Source organism: Otolemur garnettii, unplaced genomic scaffold (genome assembly GCF_000181295.1).
Source record: "Otolemur garnettii isolate 467f Iridium unplaced genomic scaffold, OtoGar3 scaffold00147, whole genome shotgun sequence".
NCBI classification, from domain to species: Eukaryota; Metazoa; Chordata; class Mammalia; order Primates; family Galagidae; genus Otolemur; species Otolemur garnettii.
In genome coordinates this window covers 3,622,866-3,635,265 of record NW_003852542.1, presented here as the reverse complement: position 1 = coordinate 3,635,265, position 12,400 = coordinate 3,622,866, and the positions used below count along the sequence as shown (strand labels likewise).

General features: G+C 33.6%; 1 protein-coding gene across 1 annotated transcript in view; it reads left to right on the top strand.

Moving 5' to 3' along the window:
• DNAH6 (dynein axonemal heavy chain 6) overlaps positions 1-12,400 on the top strand; it is a 302,446-nt gene that overhangs the window by 58,845 nt on the left and 231,201 nt on the right. Inside the window, exons 12-13 of the mRNA XM_012811001.2 lie at positions 7,397-7,517; positions 11,030-11,181. Of these exons, the coding sequence (XP_012666455.1) occupies positions 7,397-7,517; positions 11,030-11,181 (273 nt within the window). The remainder of the gene's footprint in view (positions 1-7,396; positions 7,518-11,029; positions 11,182-12,400) is intronic.

Here is a 12,400-nt window from a genome sequence, read left to right as displayed (position 1 = left end):
CTTTGAGTATAAAATAATAAACACAAATACCAATGAGCTTTCTATTTTATACTCCTGCCATGAGCCTTTATAGACAATGAAGCCAGCAAGGAGCTAGCAGAAGGCTTGAGGTTAATCTAAAACCAGAGCTAGAAAGAAGTCCACCTTACATTCAGAAATAATTTTTTTAAAGGGCTGGTAGGTCAAAAAGGTCTTAAAAGTTAAAGCTATTCAAGATGGCATTAGTTCTGAGGGAAAAGTAAGGTTAAAAATGAAGAAAAGGCATTATATGAACATTGGGTAGTGCAGAGGAAATGAAGCAACTAATGAAATGTGAGAACTCCAAGACAAAAAAGAACCAAAATGATGCCAAACTCTTTCTCCACCACAAAATAAATTTGACTGACTTTGAACTATAAATTTTTAAAAGCAGTCTAAGTCCATAAACTGAAGAAATTAAAATAGATTAAATACATGCAAATCTACTATGAGGAGAAAACAGAAAATGAAAAGTAAGACAACTGAAGAATATATTCTCCTCTACTCCTAAACAGCCATGAAGCAAAAGCAACACCAAAAATCTAAATAAATAGTCTCAAGGAAGTATCCAAATATATGGAAAACCACTGAGAAAAAATTTCAAAATAAAATGGAAGAAGGAAAAATGGCAAAAATCATCTCAAAATTGAAGAGTAAATTATATGATCCCCATGGGAGATCTTCATGTACTTTTGACATGAGTATAGAAGAATGACAGAAAAAATAAGAAAACAACCAACAGAAAGAAAATAAGATAGAGAAATAAATAAAAAGGTTTAGAGAGAACATAATTAGAATGGAAGAGAGCCAAAGAAGATATACATATAATTGACCTCTGGAGAAGAAAAACAAACCGAGGAGATAAACATTTATAACTATAGTCTAAGAAAAGAAAACATGAATTTACATGTTGACAGGATCTACGGAGTTCCTTAGAAAAGTGACCCAGAACAATCAACTCTGAATTTTAAAGCTAGAGAAAAATTTCTCTAGGTCTCAAAGAAAAATGACCAAAGAATATACAGAGGTGAGAGAATTATAATGGCATCAAACTTCTCAAAAACAACAACATATGAAGCAAAGCAACAATGGATCAACATTTTCTAAATGAAATTCATAAGAAGAAATTTTGAATCAAAGATTTCTTTTCTAATAAGACTAGTCCTTCAAATATAGGGGCTTTAGAAAAACAGTTTTGAACATTTAAGGACCCAAAGAATTTGGTAGTCATCAAGAATCTACTATGGGATCAGTTTCATTCAACTAAGACATGACTTTGATGGGGAAATTTGATGATGAGTATTTAATATGTTTAACTGTAGATATGTCTAAGTCTAAAACAAAGATAGTAATAAGGATAGGAGACTACTATATAAATGTATGTTCTAATGAAGTAGAATAATACAACTTTAAAAAGAGAAAGAGAAGGGAGAAAAGAAGAGGAAAGTAGATTAAATTTACTCATTGAAGTAGAAGTAATAGATGTGAGTTAAAGAATATCAGTAAAAATCAACAAATCAAATTGTGAAAGGTCAGTAATAGGTGACCAATGGCATTTAAGAAAATATCACACAGAGAAAGAAATGCAGAAAATAACCATAAAACACATAAAAAATAACAGGACCAAGTTGAAATCAAATATATCAATAATATAATGAAATATTAATGGTTCCAGTCATTTAATAAAAGAAAAAGATTTTTCAATTTGGATAGCAGGGCAAGACAAAATAGTAATCTAGATACAAGAGACAAACACAAAGTAATTCAGAATGGCTAAAAATGAAGGGGTGCTCAATGGCATACAGGCAAATGTCAACAAAAAGAAAGCAGGGCTTCTGATCCTATAGATCTCCAAAACCATCCTATGTTCTATGGTTTGCTAGACCTCACAGAACTCAGCAATAGTTGTACTCACGGCTGAGATTTATTACAGTGAAAGACTATGAAGCAAAATCAGCAAAGGGAAAAGGTACATAAAGTTCAGAGGAAACCAGGCACAGGCTTCCAAGAGTCCTCTCTTCCAGTGAAGTCACACAGGATATACTTGATCTTTCCAGAAATGAGATGTGGCAACACATGTGAAATATTGTCTAGCAAGAAAATTCATTAGAATCTCAGTGCCCAAAATTTTTACTGGGAACTGACTACAAAGGCACTCTCTACCTAGTATGTACCAAAGTCATAGACTCCCAGAAGGAAAGCAGACGTTCAGCGTAAACCACCTTGTTTTCCTAAACAGTTAAGGCATAGTGAGCTACTCTTCCCAGTTAGGGAATGGTGAGAACCCTTCTGAAATCCAAGTTACTCAACACTGCAACATTGCAAGCAGGCCTTTCAAGGATAGCAGTTTCAGGCTTGCTATGTTAACTCTCTTCTGCACATCTTAGCATTAGAAAGAGTAGAGTTTAAGTCAATAAGCATCCAATGTGACAAAGACACTTAGCTATTTTAAAAGCCACAATTTGTAATGAAAATATGATAGTTACAGGAGGTGCCTGTGGCTCAAGGAGTAGGGCACCGGCCCCATATACCAGGGGTGGCAGGTTTAAGCACGGCCTCGGCCAAAAAAAAAAAAAATATATATATATATATGTATATATATATATATAAAATCATATATATATGCTAGTTACATATATATGAGATAAATATCATATATATATGATAGTTACAAATCTCTATGCACCAAATAGTACAGGAGACATTTTTATAAAGCAAAAAGAAGGAATGGAATATAAATAGAAACACTGTGAATAGAGGACATTAATATACCATTTTCAGTACAAAGCAGATTAAGTAGAAAAAAATTAGTTAAGATATAGAAGTTCTAACCAAAATAATAAATGAGAAATGACAAGGAAATAATTAAAACAGAAAAAAGATAGAAATAAGATATTATCCAAGAGATATATCTTATATCTAAGACATAAGCCATAAGATACTAGCTCAGAGACATTAACACAAATAAATTTGAAAACCTTAGATAAAATAGAATGTTTTTTAGGAAAATATGTTTACCCAAATGTATCACACTAGAAATAGAAACCCCGTCAAAATTCACAGAAGAAATAGAAATAAAGAAGTGCCCTACAAAAAAGCACCGGGCCTAAAGGATTTTATGGGGAAATTTTATCAAATTTCCAAAGACCATGTATTCGCAATGCTAACTAAATTATTCTAGAATATTGAAAATTCCTGGTGGAAAACACTCCATCTATAATAGCAACAAAGAAGGTAATATATTTAGAAACAAACTTAATAAGAAATATTAAAAACCCATATGAAAACCACTCATTTTTTAAAAATCTCCTGGAAAATACAGTCTAGAGGTATATAATTGTACTTAGATGGGATGACTCAACATAGTAAAGATGTCCTTTCTCTCTAGGTTAATTTCTAAATATAACACATGACAATAAAGTATAAGCTTTTTTCCATAGCTATACAGATTTATAATAAAGCTTGCATATAAAAATAGACATGTAAGAATATCTAACAAAACATTAAAAAAGAAAAGCTATGAGGGATACCAGACTTACTAAATACTAGAATTTAAGTACTCTATCATCAAAAGAATGTGATAATGGCACATGAATTTAACCAAGTAAAACAGAATAGAAAACTCAAAAATGTACCAAAGTGCGTGTACATGTATATACGGGTATATCTTAAATCACTGAGACAAATATGAATTTTTTCATAAATGGAACTGAGACAACTGATTAGCCAGTTTGATAAAGACAAAATCAGATTCATAGTTCATATTGGACATAAGAATACATGGATTGGGAATCTGAAAGTAAAATCAAATCATACAAGTACTAGAAGAAAACACAAGTGAATTCTTGTGTAATCTTGTTCATAAGGTCAAATAAAATCATACAAGTACTGGAAGAAAATAAAGGTGAATTCTTATATAATCTTGTTCATAAGAGGTTATCTACAATAACAAAAATAAACAAAGAGAACCTGATCAAGTTAAAAAGTTTCTGCATAGCTAAGGACATAATCGACAAAAGCAAAGAGACAACCTTCAGAATAGGAGAAGGTTGCTCTGAATCTGACAAAGAGCTAATAACCAGAATCTACAAAGAACTTAAGCAAATAAACAAGAAAAGAGCAAGAGACATGAACAGAAACTTTTGTCATGACAATGGTTGACAAATGACCAACAAACATAAGAAATACAAAATCATCATTCCTTATCATCAGAGAAATGGAAATCAAAACCACCCTGAGATATCACCTAACCACAGCAAGGGTAGCCCATATTACAATGTCCCAAAGCTTCAGATGCTGGTGTGGGTGTGGAGATAAAGATGAAATAAGATAAAGATAAAATTAGATCCATAGTTCACATTAGAACTATGTAATGCTATTGCCATGTGTTATATTTAGAAATTAACCTAGAGAGAAAAGATAAAGTTCCAGTCAGATCCATAGCTCACTTTGGAACTTTATCTTTTACACTGTTGGTGAGATTGCAATCTAATATAGCCTTTGTGGAAAGAAGTATAGAGAATCCTCAAGAGCTAAAAATAGACCTTCTATTTGATCCTGCAATCCCATTACTAGGTATCTACCCAGAACAGAAAAAATCATTTTACCATAATGACATTTGCACTCAAACGTTTATGGCAGCTCGAATCATAATTGCAAATATGTAGAAACAACCCAAGTGCCAATCAACCCATGGATGGATAAATAAAGTGTGTTTTATGTATAGCATGGAATACCATTCCACAACAAAGAAAGATGGAGACTTTATACCTTTTGTATTTACCTGGATAGATTTGGGGAACATCTTCCTAAGTAAAGTATCACTGGCATAGAAAAGCAAGCATCCAATGTACTCAATATTGATACGAAACTAGTAGATGCCCACATAAGAGAAAAACACTTTTAAATTCAAGAATGGGAAGGCCTGGTAAGCTCTCACCTATCAGGTCCAATATAGGGGTATATGGTACACCCCATGGGTGAAGGTGTCAACTGCAATTTAGACTTGACTTAACAAATGCAAACAATGGAACCTAATTGTATATACCTTTATATTAATCTAAAATTTTTTAGAAGAAAAACATTCAAAACATGTGACAGAAAATTCACTAAAAAATAGCATTTAAACATATTAAAATATATTTTTACCTCATGCACAAGATAAATGCAAATTAAAACAAACAGAGGTATCATTTCTCAACTATCAGATTAGCAAAATTAAAAAGTATACTAACACATTCTGTTGGCTAGCCTATGGGGAAACAGATGCTCTCACATTTTGCTTGTGGAAATTTAAGTAATGAAGGAGAGTTTTTAAATATGTAACAAAACTATATATGGATTTGCCTTTTGATTCAGGAATGCCACCTTTAAAGATGTGCCATGCAAATACATCTTCAACAATACAAAAGTACACGTGCACTAGGTTATTCTTTGCATCATTGCTTATCATTGCAAAATATTAGAAACTAGCAAAACACCCATACATAGAAGAATGAAAAATCTGTGGTACATCCACACAGCAGAATACAAATGAATGAGGAAAACACCTATTGATTAACATAGAGTGATTTCCAGGACATATTCTTAAGTAAAGTACAAAAGAATATCCCTAGTACACTACAGTTTATGTCAGAAGTAGCGGCAAGGAGGGAGATAAACCAGAAACTAAGGAAATCGATTACCTAGAGATGATAAAGAAAATGGTGTGGAGAAGATGAGGATAGTGAGTATGGAGTGGGGGAAGTGAACACTTTGAGTATACCTTCGAATATAGTTCTAAAAAATATGACAAGGAGAGAAACCCCTAAAATAAAATATAAACAAAAACAAATGAATCTTAATGTACTTCAAATGAATAATAAGCCACACTGAAGAGAAGGGTGAAAAGAACTAAACCAAGTAACTTTTCAACACAGAATTTGATCAATAGATCCTTAGGCCTAAGATCACTATCACAAATAGGTTTGTTGTTAGTGTGTTAGCAATTCTGAAACTGCTTTCTGTGTGTTTTATAGTTAAGCAAATAATTCAATATATTGTGAATAATGAAATGAGGTTACTTGTCCTCAGAAAAGAAATTACAATTAGGGAAGAGGGAAGGCTACAATAAGCCCTATGGTGCTATATTAGAATTGGAGTTATGAATTCATAGCTACTAGTTAATCTGTAGAAAGAGAGAAAAATATGTAAGGCTTTGTGTGTACATATGTGTGAGAGAGAGATTGTGTTTTTGTTTCCTAGACCTGTCTGTTGAGATGGCCCAGAACCAATGATGTTCTAATAGCAAAGAGCACATCTAGTATCCACTTGTTGGTTTCTATATTCCATACCCAGTCAAAAGGAACTCTTTTTGGTCTCTTTGGAAAAATGTTTTATTCAAGAGCTTAGTCAGGGAAAGTATAAGATGAGCTCAGAGCACATTGTTGAACCAAAAATAAGAATTTACCCAAATAAAAATGGAAACAAGTAGAAAAGATAAAAAGCTAGCTTGAAGTGTCTAACTGGGACAATTTGATAATTAAAATAAATAATGATTTAACAGTATCATAATCCTTTGAGTAAAATGAGAATATATGATTCCCTACTGTGAAATTAATTAATTGAATGAGTGAGGAGGGAAATTTTTCCTTCAGTAGAATGTCAACTAATAAATTTAGAAGGAAAACATAATTAGAAAAATCAGCATAGTAGCCATCATAGAAACAGGCTTCTAGAATCCCCAATGTAGGCTAGACTGAGTATACAAATACATGATGAGAAACAGGATATAGACATAGTCTCAAATCATTTCTCGGTAAGATACTTGTTGATTTAAAAGGGGGAGAATAGTAAGTTTACAGTGATAAGCCTGCCAGACACCACCTTAACCACATGTTAACATTACCAACAGGACAAATTAACAAGTGCCTTGTGATATGATGCTCAGAGAACCCATGCCACTTCTGTGGTTCTACTGCCAAAAATGTATGCTTGAATCTAAGCATGGGCAAATATAAAACACACACACACATAACTAACATAAAATTTGAAGTTTGGAAAATAAATAGGTGTTGCCTTTTTGCCATCTGTTTATTAGTAATGTATAAGTTCATCATGAAACAGAAAAAAATTGCAAGTGTACTTCTTTCAATCATAAGGAATAATTCTTCAAAAGACAGATTTGGAGATAGACTTTTTAAATTTTCATAACATTTTCTTCTTGAATTCATTAACTGTTCTTTGACATCAAGGAAGCGATCTTTTCCTCACTCATGTATCCTCAGATCCAAGCATAATCAGGGCACAGATCATATGTGTGTATTGTTTGTTTAGTTATAGTAAATTAATTCTACTTAACAAAAATAGTTTTATTCATCTATTTGTGTATAATATTTAGGAAACTGTTAAGGCAGCATTCGAATCTGCCCAGTTATATGCAGCTACGTTCGAAAAGTTACAGATATTCTTCAAGGAAAATGAAAGTCTTGATTTACAAGCTCTTAAACTTCAGGAACCTGGTAAGTATTCTGTTTGTCCTTACTGATTATTTTCAATGGACATACTAAGATCTTTAGTCTTCTAGGTTTCTGTTTGGTTGGTGTTTGGTAACAAAAATGATAACCCAAAAAAGTTGACCTGACAAAAGACAAGAGTTTATGCATCTCTAGGTTATTTTCCAAAGAATTATTCCTTTGCTCTTACTCTGTATTACTGTTTCATCTCAGGATAATATGGGAAGCAATTCCTACTTTATGGAATATCTTTTAGTGTGAGGTTGTATACAGTGCTAACGGTATATAGCCCGTATGGGGAAAGGAATTGAAAGGGACGTGAATCCCTACCAATTCCATTAAATACGGTTTACATAAGTTTTTCAGTCTCAGAATTCAAGGTACTCTTTTTTTCTGGGACCACATTGAGACCTGGTAGGTGTGAATCAATAACTCTTAGCCATGATATTACACACATAGAGAAATTATTCTATTAGACTTATCTATAACAAAAGAAAATGATCTACAATATCCAAGTGAAATTTCAGGCAAGGCAGTTCTCAGGTAATCATGAAAATTAGGTACATTTTATTTATTATTACGATTTTAAAATGTGAAGTTTATCATTCACATTCTTCTTTTATTTTATGAACTAGCCTTATAGTTTTGTTTTCTTTAAACATAAAAATAATTACTTTGATACTTCGCTTCATAAAATTGCACTAATTAAATAAACCTGTATTTTTTAACAATAATGCTGAAATATTTCAAGGTAAATTAGATATTTCATCCCTAAGTTAAATAATTCAATATGTGCCTCTAAAAAACTTGTTCCTAAAGAGCCAAAATAGTAATAGTACACCCCCCAAAATCCAGTAATTTCTTAATATCAACACTTACTCTATATTTAAAATCTCCCAAATAAAGTAGCTTACAACTGCTTTGGCCCAGGATCTAGTCCAAAGGCAGGCATTGTATTTGGGTGTTATGTCCCTTAAGTTTTAAAAATCTGTAACAGACTCTTCAAGATACTAATTTACTAGAGAGACCAAAATGGAGCTCTACTTGCCTAAAAAATTGGACAAGTCTATTCCCACTGTTCTTCAGCAATACTATGACACTAGGACTTGGCATGTGCTGAACTGGAGGTTTAGTGACAGAAACATGAGGACTTGATGCCTTACATGCTGTGGCATAGCATCACGATGGCAAGAACGTATAAAGCCTGATGTTTCACAACAGGGAAAAGGCATGACCTAAACAGCCAGATCTAACTACTGAGCTCTTTTGCTTATCTCATGAACTCAAGGCCTCTTAGTCTCTCACTACCATATTCCTCATGTTGAAAAACTTACCTAGACATCATCTGGGTAAAATACCCTGACATCTTTGTTGCTCGTGATCTAGTCCTACCATGGCTTGTCAGTCTTGCCTCTAAAATCCAACCCTGTAACCAGGTCTCCAAAATAGTAACTATTTGTTGGCTGGTACTTTGGAGTGCCTTGGCTTCAACTCCCAACCTTTTGTGCTTCTCCTCCTTTTGAAACTCTCTGATACTTTCAAACTTCTGAATCCTATTGTTTCTAAGAGGTGTTTTATAGAAAATGGTTTTGCCCCCAGAATACCATGCCTTGCCTGTTGTTATCAGGTGTCCTCAGACTACTACAATATTGCCTAACACACCTAACACAGCAGTTCTCAATCTGTGGGTTGCGACCCACAGGAACTGTATTAAAGGGTCGCAGCATTAGGAAGGTTGAGAACCACTGGCCTAACGCATATTATAGATCCTTAATAAATGTTTGCTTAATTGAACTATTATCCAGATTGCCTTCTGTCCAGCCTCACAGGTTCATCAGGGGATAGGTTCTGGTTTCCTAACAATCAGCCACATCTCACCATCAAATTCCTAGAAATGTCAGTGTTTGTTAATAATTTCTACACTTACTAAGCACTTATGATAAATACTATTCTAAGTGATATTCAGGCCTCTCATCCAATCCTCACAATTCAATAAGGTGGTAATTAGGATACGATTACTATTTAATGAAAAAGAAAATAGAGATCTATAGAAATTAAGCAACTTTAATGTTACACAGCTAGTAAGCGGATTAGAAACCAGCTGACTTAAAAGCTGTGTAACTAACCATAATATATACTGTCTCTCTTCTATCTCAAAAAGAAATCAAACATAAATATTAATTCTCTCCTATCATCTTTACTCTTTTTCTTTTTCTTTGGCTATGTGACCATGGCCACATCATTTAACTTCTTTTGAGGTATTATTTCTTTAGGTATAAAATGTGGACATTTTGGACCAAATCAGTGTTTCAAAAAGTTGCATTCTTAAACAGACTACTATTCTGAATGCTATTTATATGACACCATGAAAAGAAAATGTATATTAAATTAGTTTATAAATTACTAGGCCAAGCAACAATATATATATTACCTTATCAAAAGACTTCTCAAATCATTTTCTATCCTTATGTAGTCAATTCTTAAAAATGCACACATCAAAACCTTCTAAACTGAGTAGGGGAGGTAATTGCCCCTAATTTATTATTATGAGGAAGCTAGAGCTCAGAAAGATGAAGTGACCTACCCAAGACCACAAACAAGTTAAAGACTTCGGCCTGGGTCATCTGTCTGGTGTGTTCTTCATACTACATCAAACTCCCACTTATGTTCATGAGAGGAGATGGCATGAATACAGACAGGAAACAAGACCTTTTCTTCTTTGGGGTGTGGGAGGAGTATTAAAGAAGAAGAAAAGGAGACAGTAAAGAAATCAATCTGACTCAAGCAGAAAAAGTAATTAGAAATAAAGTTAGAAATAAATTTTCAGAGGCCTAAAGGGTACAGGATTTTCAAAGATAAGCAGAGGAGTTTAGATTTATACATACGTTAGAAAGAGCTTCTTTTGACCAATAGTATGATAAAAGTGTATTAAAGGATATTCAGGCTTCCAATAGTTCCAGGAAGATTAGGTAAGGAAGAAAATTGAGGCAGGAAGATTACCAAAATGCAACTACAGCATATGCCACATGCAAATTGACAAAAACCTTACCCATCATCTAGGGAGCAGGAATGGCAGAGTGTTAGTAAGAGGAACAGAGGTAACTTTAGCTGTGCTGGATCTCCTGTGTTTCAAATTTTTGTTGTTATTAATATTTTCAAACTGCTCTACTTTGAGGTACTATGTGGAAAACATTAGATTAGCCCAACTTCAGACCAACCTAACTCTAAAATCTACTCCATTCCAGAATATCTAAAGCAATTGCAATTTTCATCTATCACCTTTTAATAGTAGCCAGAAAACATATCTACATTTTAAAATCTTAGTTTGTTATGAGAATAAAACACTATAAAGCATTCGGAGTAGCATTTTAAAGTTATATAAGGTACTGTAAGCATGGATAATAGCATTATAAATATGTATGTAAATTTATTAATCTAATGATTTTTAATATATTTTGTAATGATCTTTCAAAATCCAATATGGTATGTTTTATGATTTATGTGAATTTTTTGTGTAGATGTTATGTTCTTTAGTGAACAACTGGAAAAATATCACAAACAGCACAAGGATTCAGTGGCTCTCAGACCCACCAGAAATGTCGGATTGCTGCTCATTGACACTAAGCAACTGAAAGAAAAGCTAATTCCATCACCTTTGCGATGCTTAGAGGTAACTAGGAACTAGAAAAGAAATTACTTATGTCTCTGCAATTATTTCATGATTTTTCTACTTCAAAAACCCTTATATCTATCTTCTAATATTAAAATTGACATAGGACTACTGGGCATCCTTAATTTCTAAGAAAAGCTCCATATTCTTCTTTCTGTCACAATTATAAACAGCTTTTAAGTGAGATGAGGGAAAGATCTGCAGGCTTCAAATTGGCCTCTTGTCCTGCTCCTGTTTCCTTTGTTGAAAAAGGATTCCTGCAGAAGAAGTACCCCTGTGACAGCTCAGTGTTCTAGGAGGAGTGAAGATTGATGCTAGGAACTGAGATCAAGTTTAAGGAATCATTCCCTCATCTGAAACAGTCCTTATGGGTCTGATTATGTTTGGGTGAATTATAGAAGTAGAGAAATTTCTGCAGTAACTTGCAGATCCAATTCAATAATTTCTTTTGGGGCCAGAGTATATATTCTCAAATGCCTCCAGAGAAACAATAGTTGTACAATAGGGATTGTAAAACCATAGCCCATGGAGCCAGTGCAGCCTGCCCCTGTTTTGTATGTAGTTTTACTGGGACACAGCCATAGCAATAGGTTTATGTATCTATCATCTACATCTGCTTTCTCACTACAAGGACAGAGTTGAGTGGTTGTTAACAGAGACTGTGTGTCCTGCAAATCTGAAATATATTCTATCTGGCCCTTATAGAAAAACTTTTGCTGGTAGGTAACATAAAAGAAAGCATTGTATAAAACCCTACAGGTCTGAGTGCTGGTATCTTCTGCCATTGATTAGTTGTATAGCACTGAGCTTTCTTTTGGAGCTTTACTTCTTCAGCTGCTAAAAAAAATCATCTCCCTGTTCCCATACAGAGAGAAATAAAGATTGTGGTTCTCAGTATACATCTCTCTCAGCCCTGTGCAAAAGTCCTGGGCCTTTATGTGATCATATTAACTAAGGTCAGGAGATCTAGCCTAATCTGCTCACTTTGACCAAAGGAAGTCACACTCATATACATATTTGCATAATGACTATTTTGTCAACCTTAAATAATTAAAAAGCTCAGAATCCAGTATAGTTTATTCAAGAGCAAAGATTAAGAACTACAGTCCAGGACACACTTCCAAGTTGCCTGGAAGAACAAAAGTTGCCTGGAGTTCTCTGGAGAACAAAAGAGAGGCTCAAGTTTTTAAAGGAAAAAAAAGGATAAAACTGGAGAGGA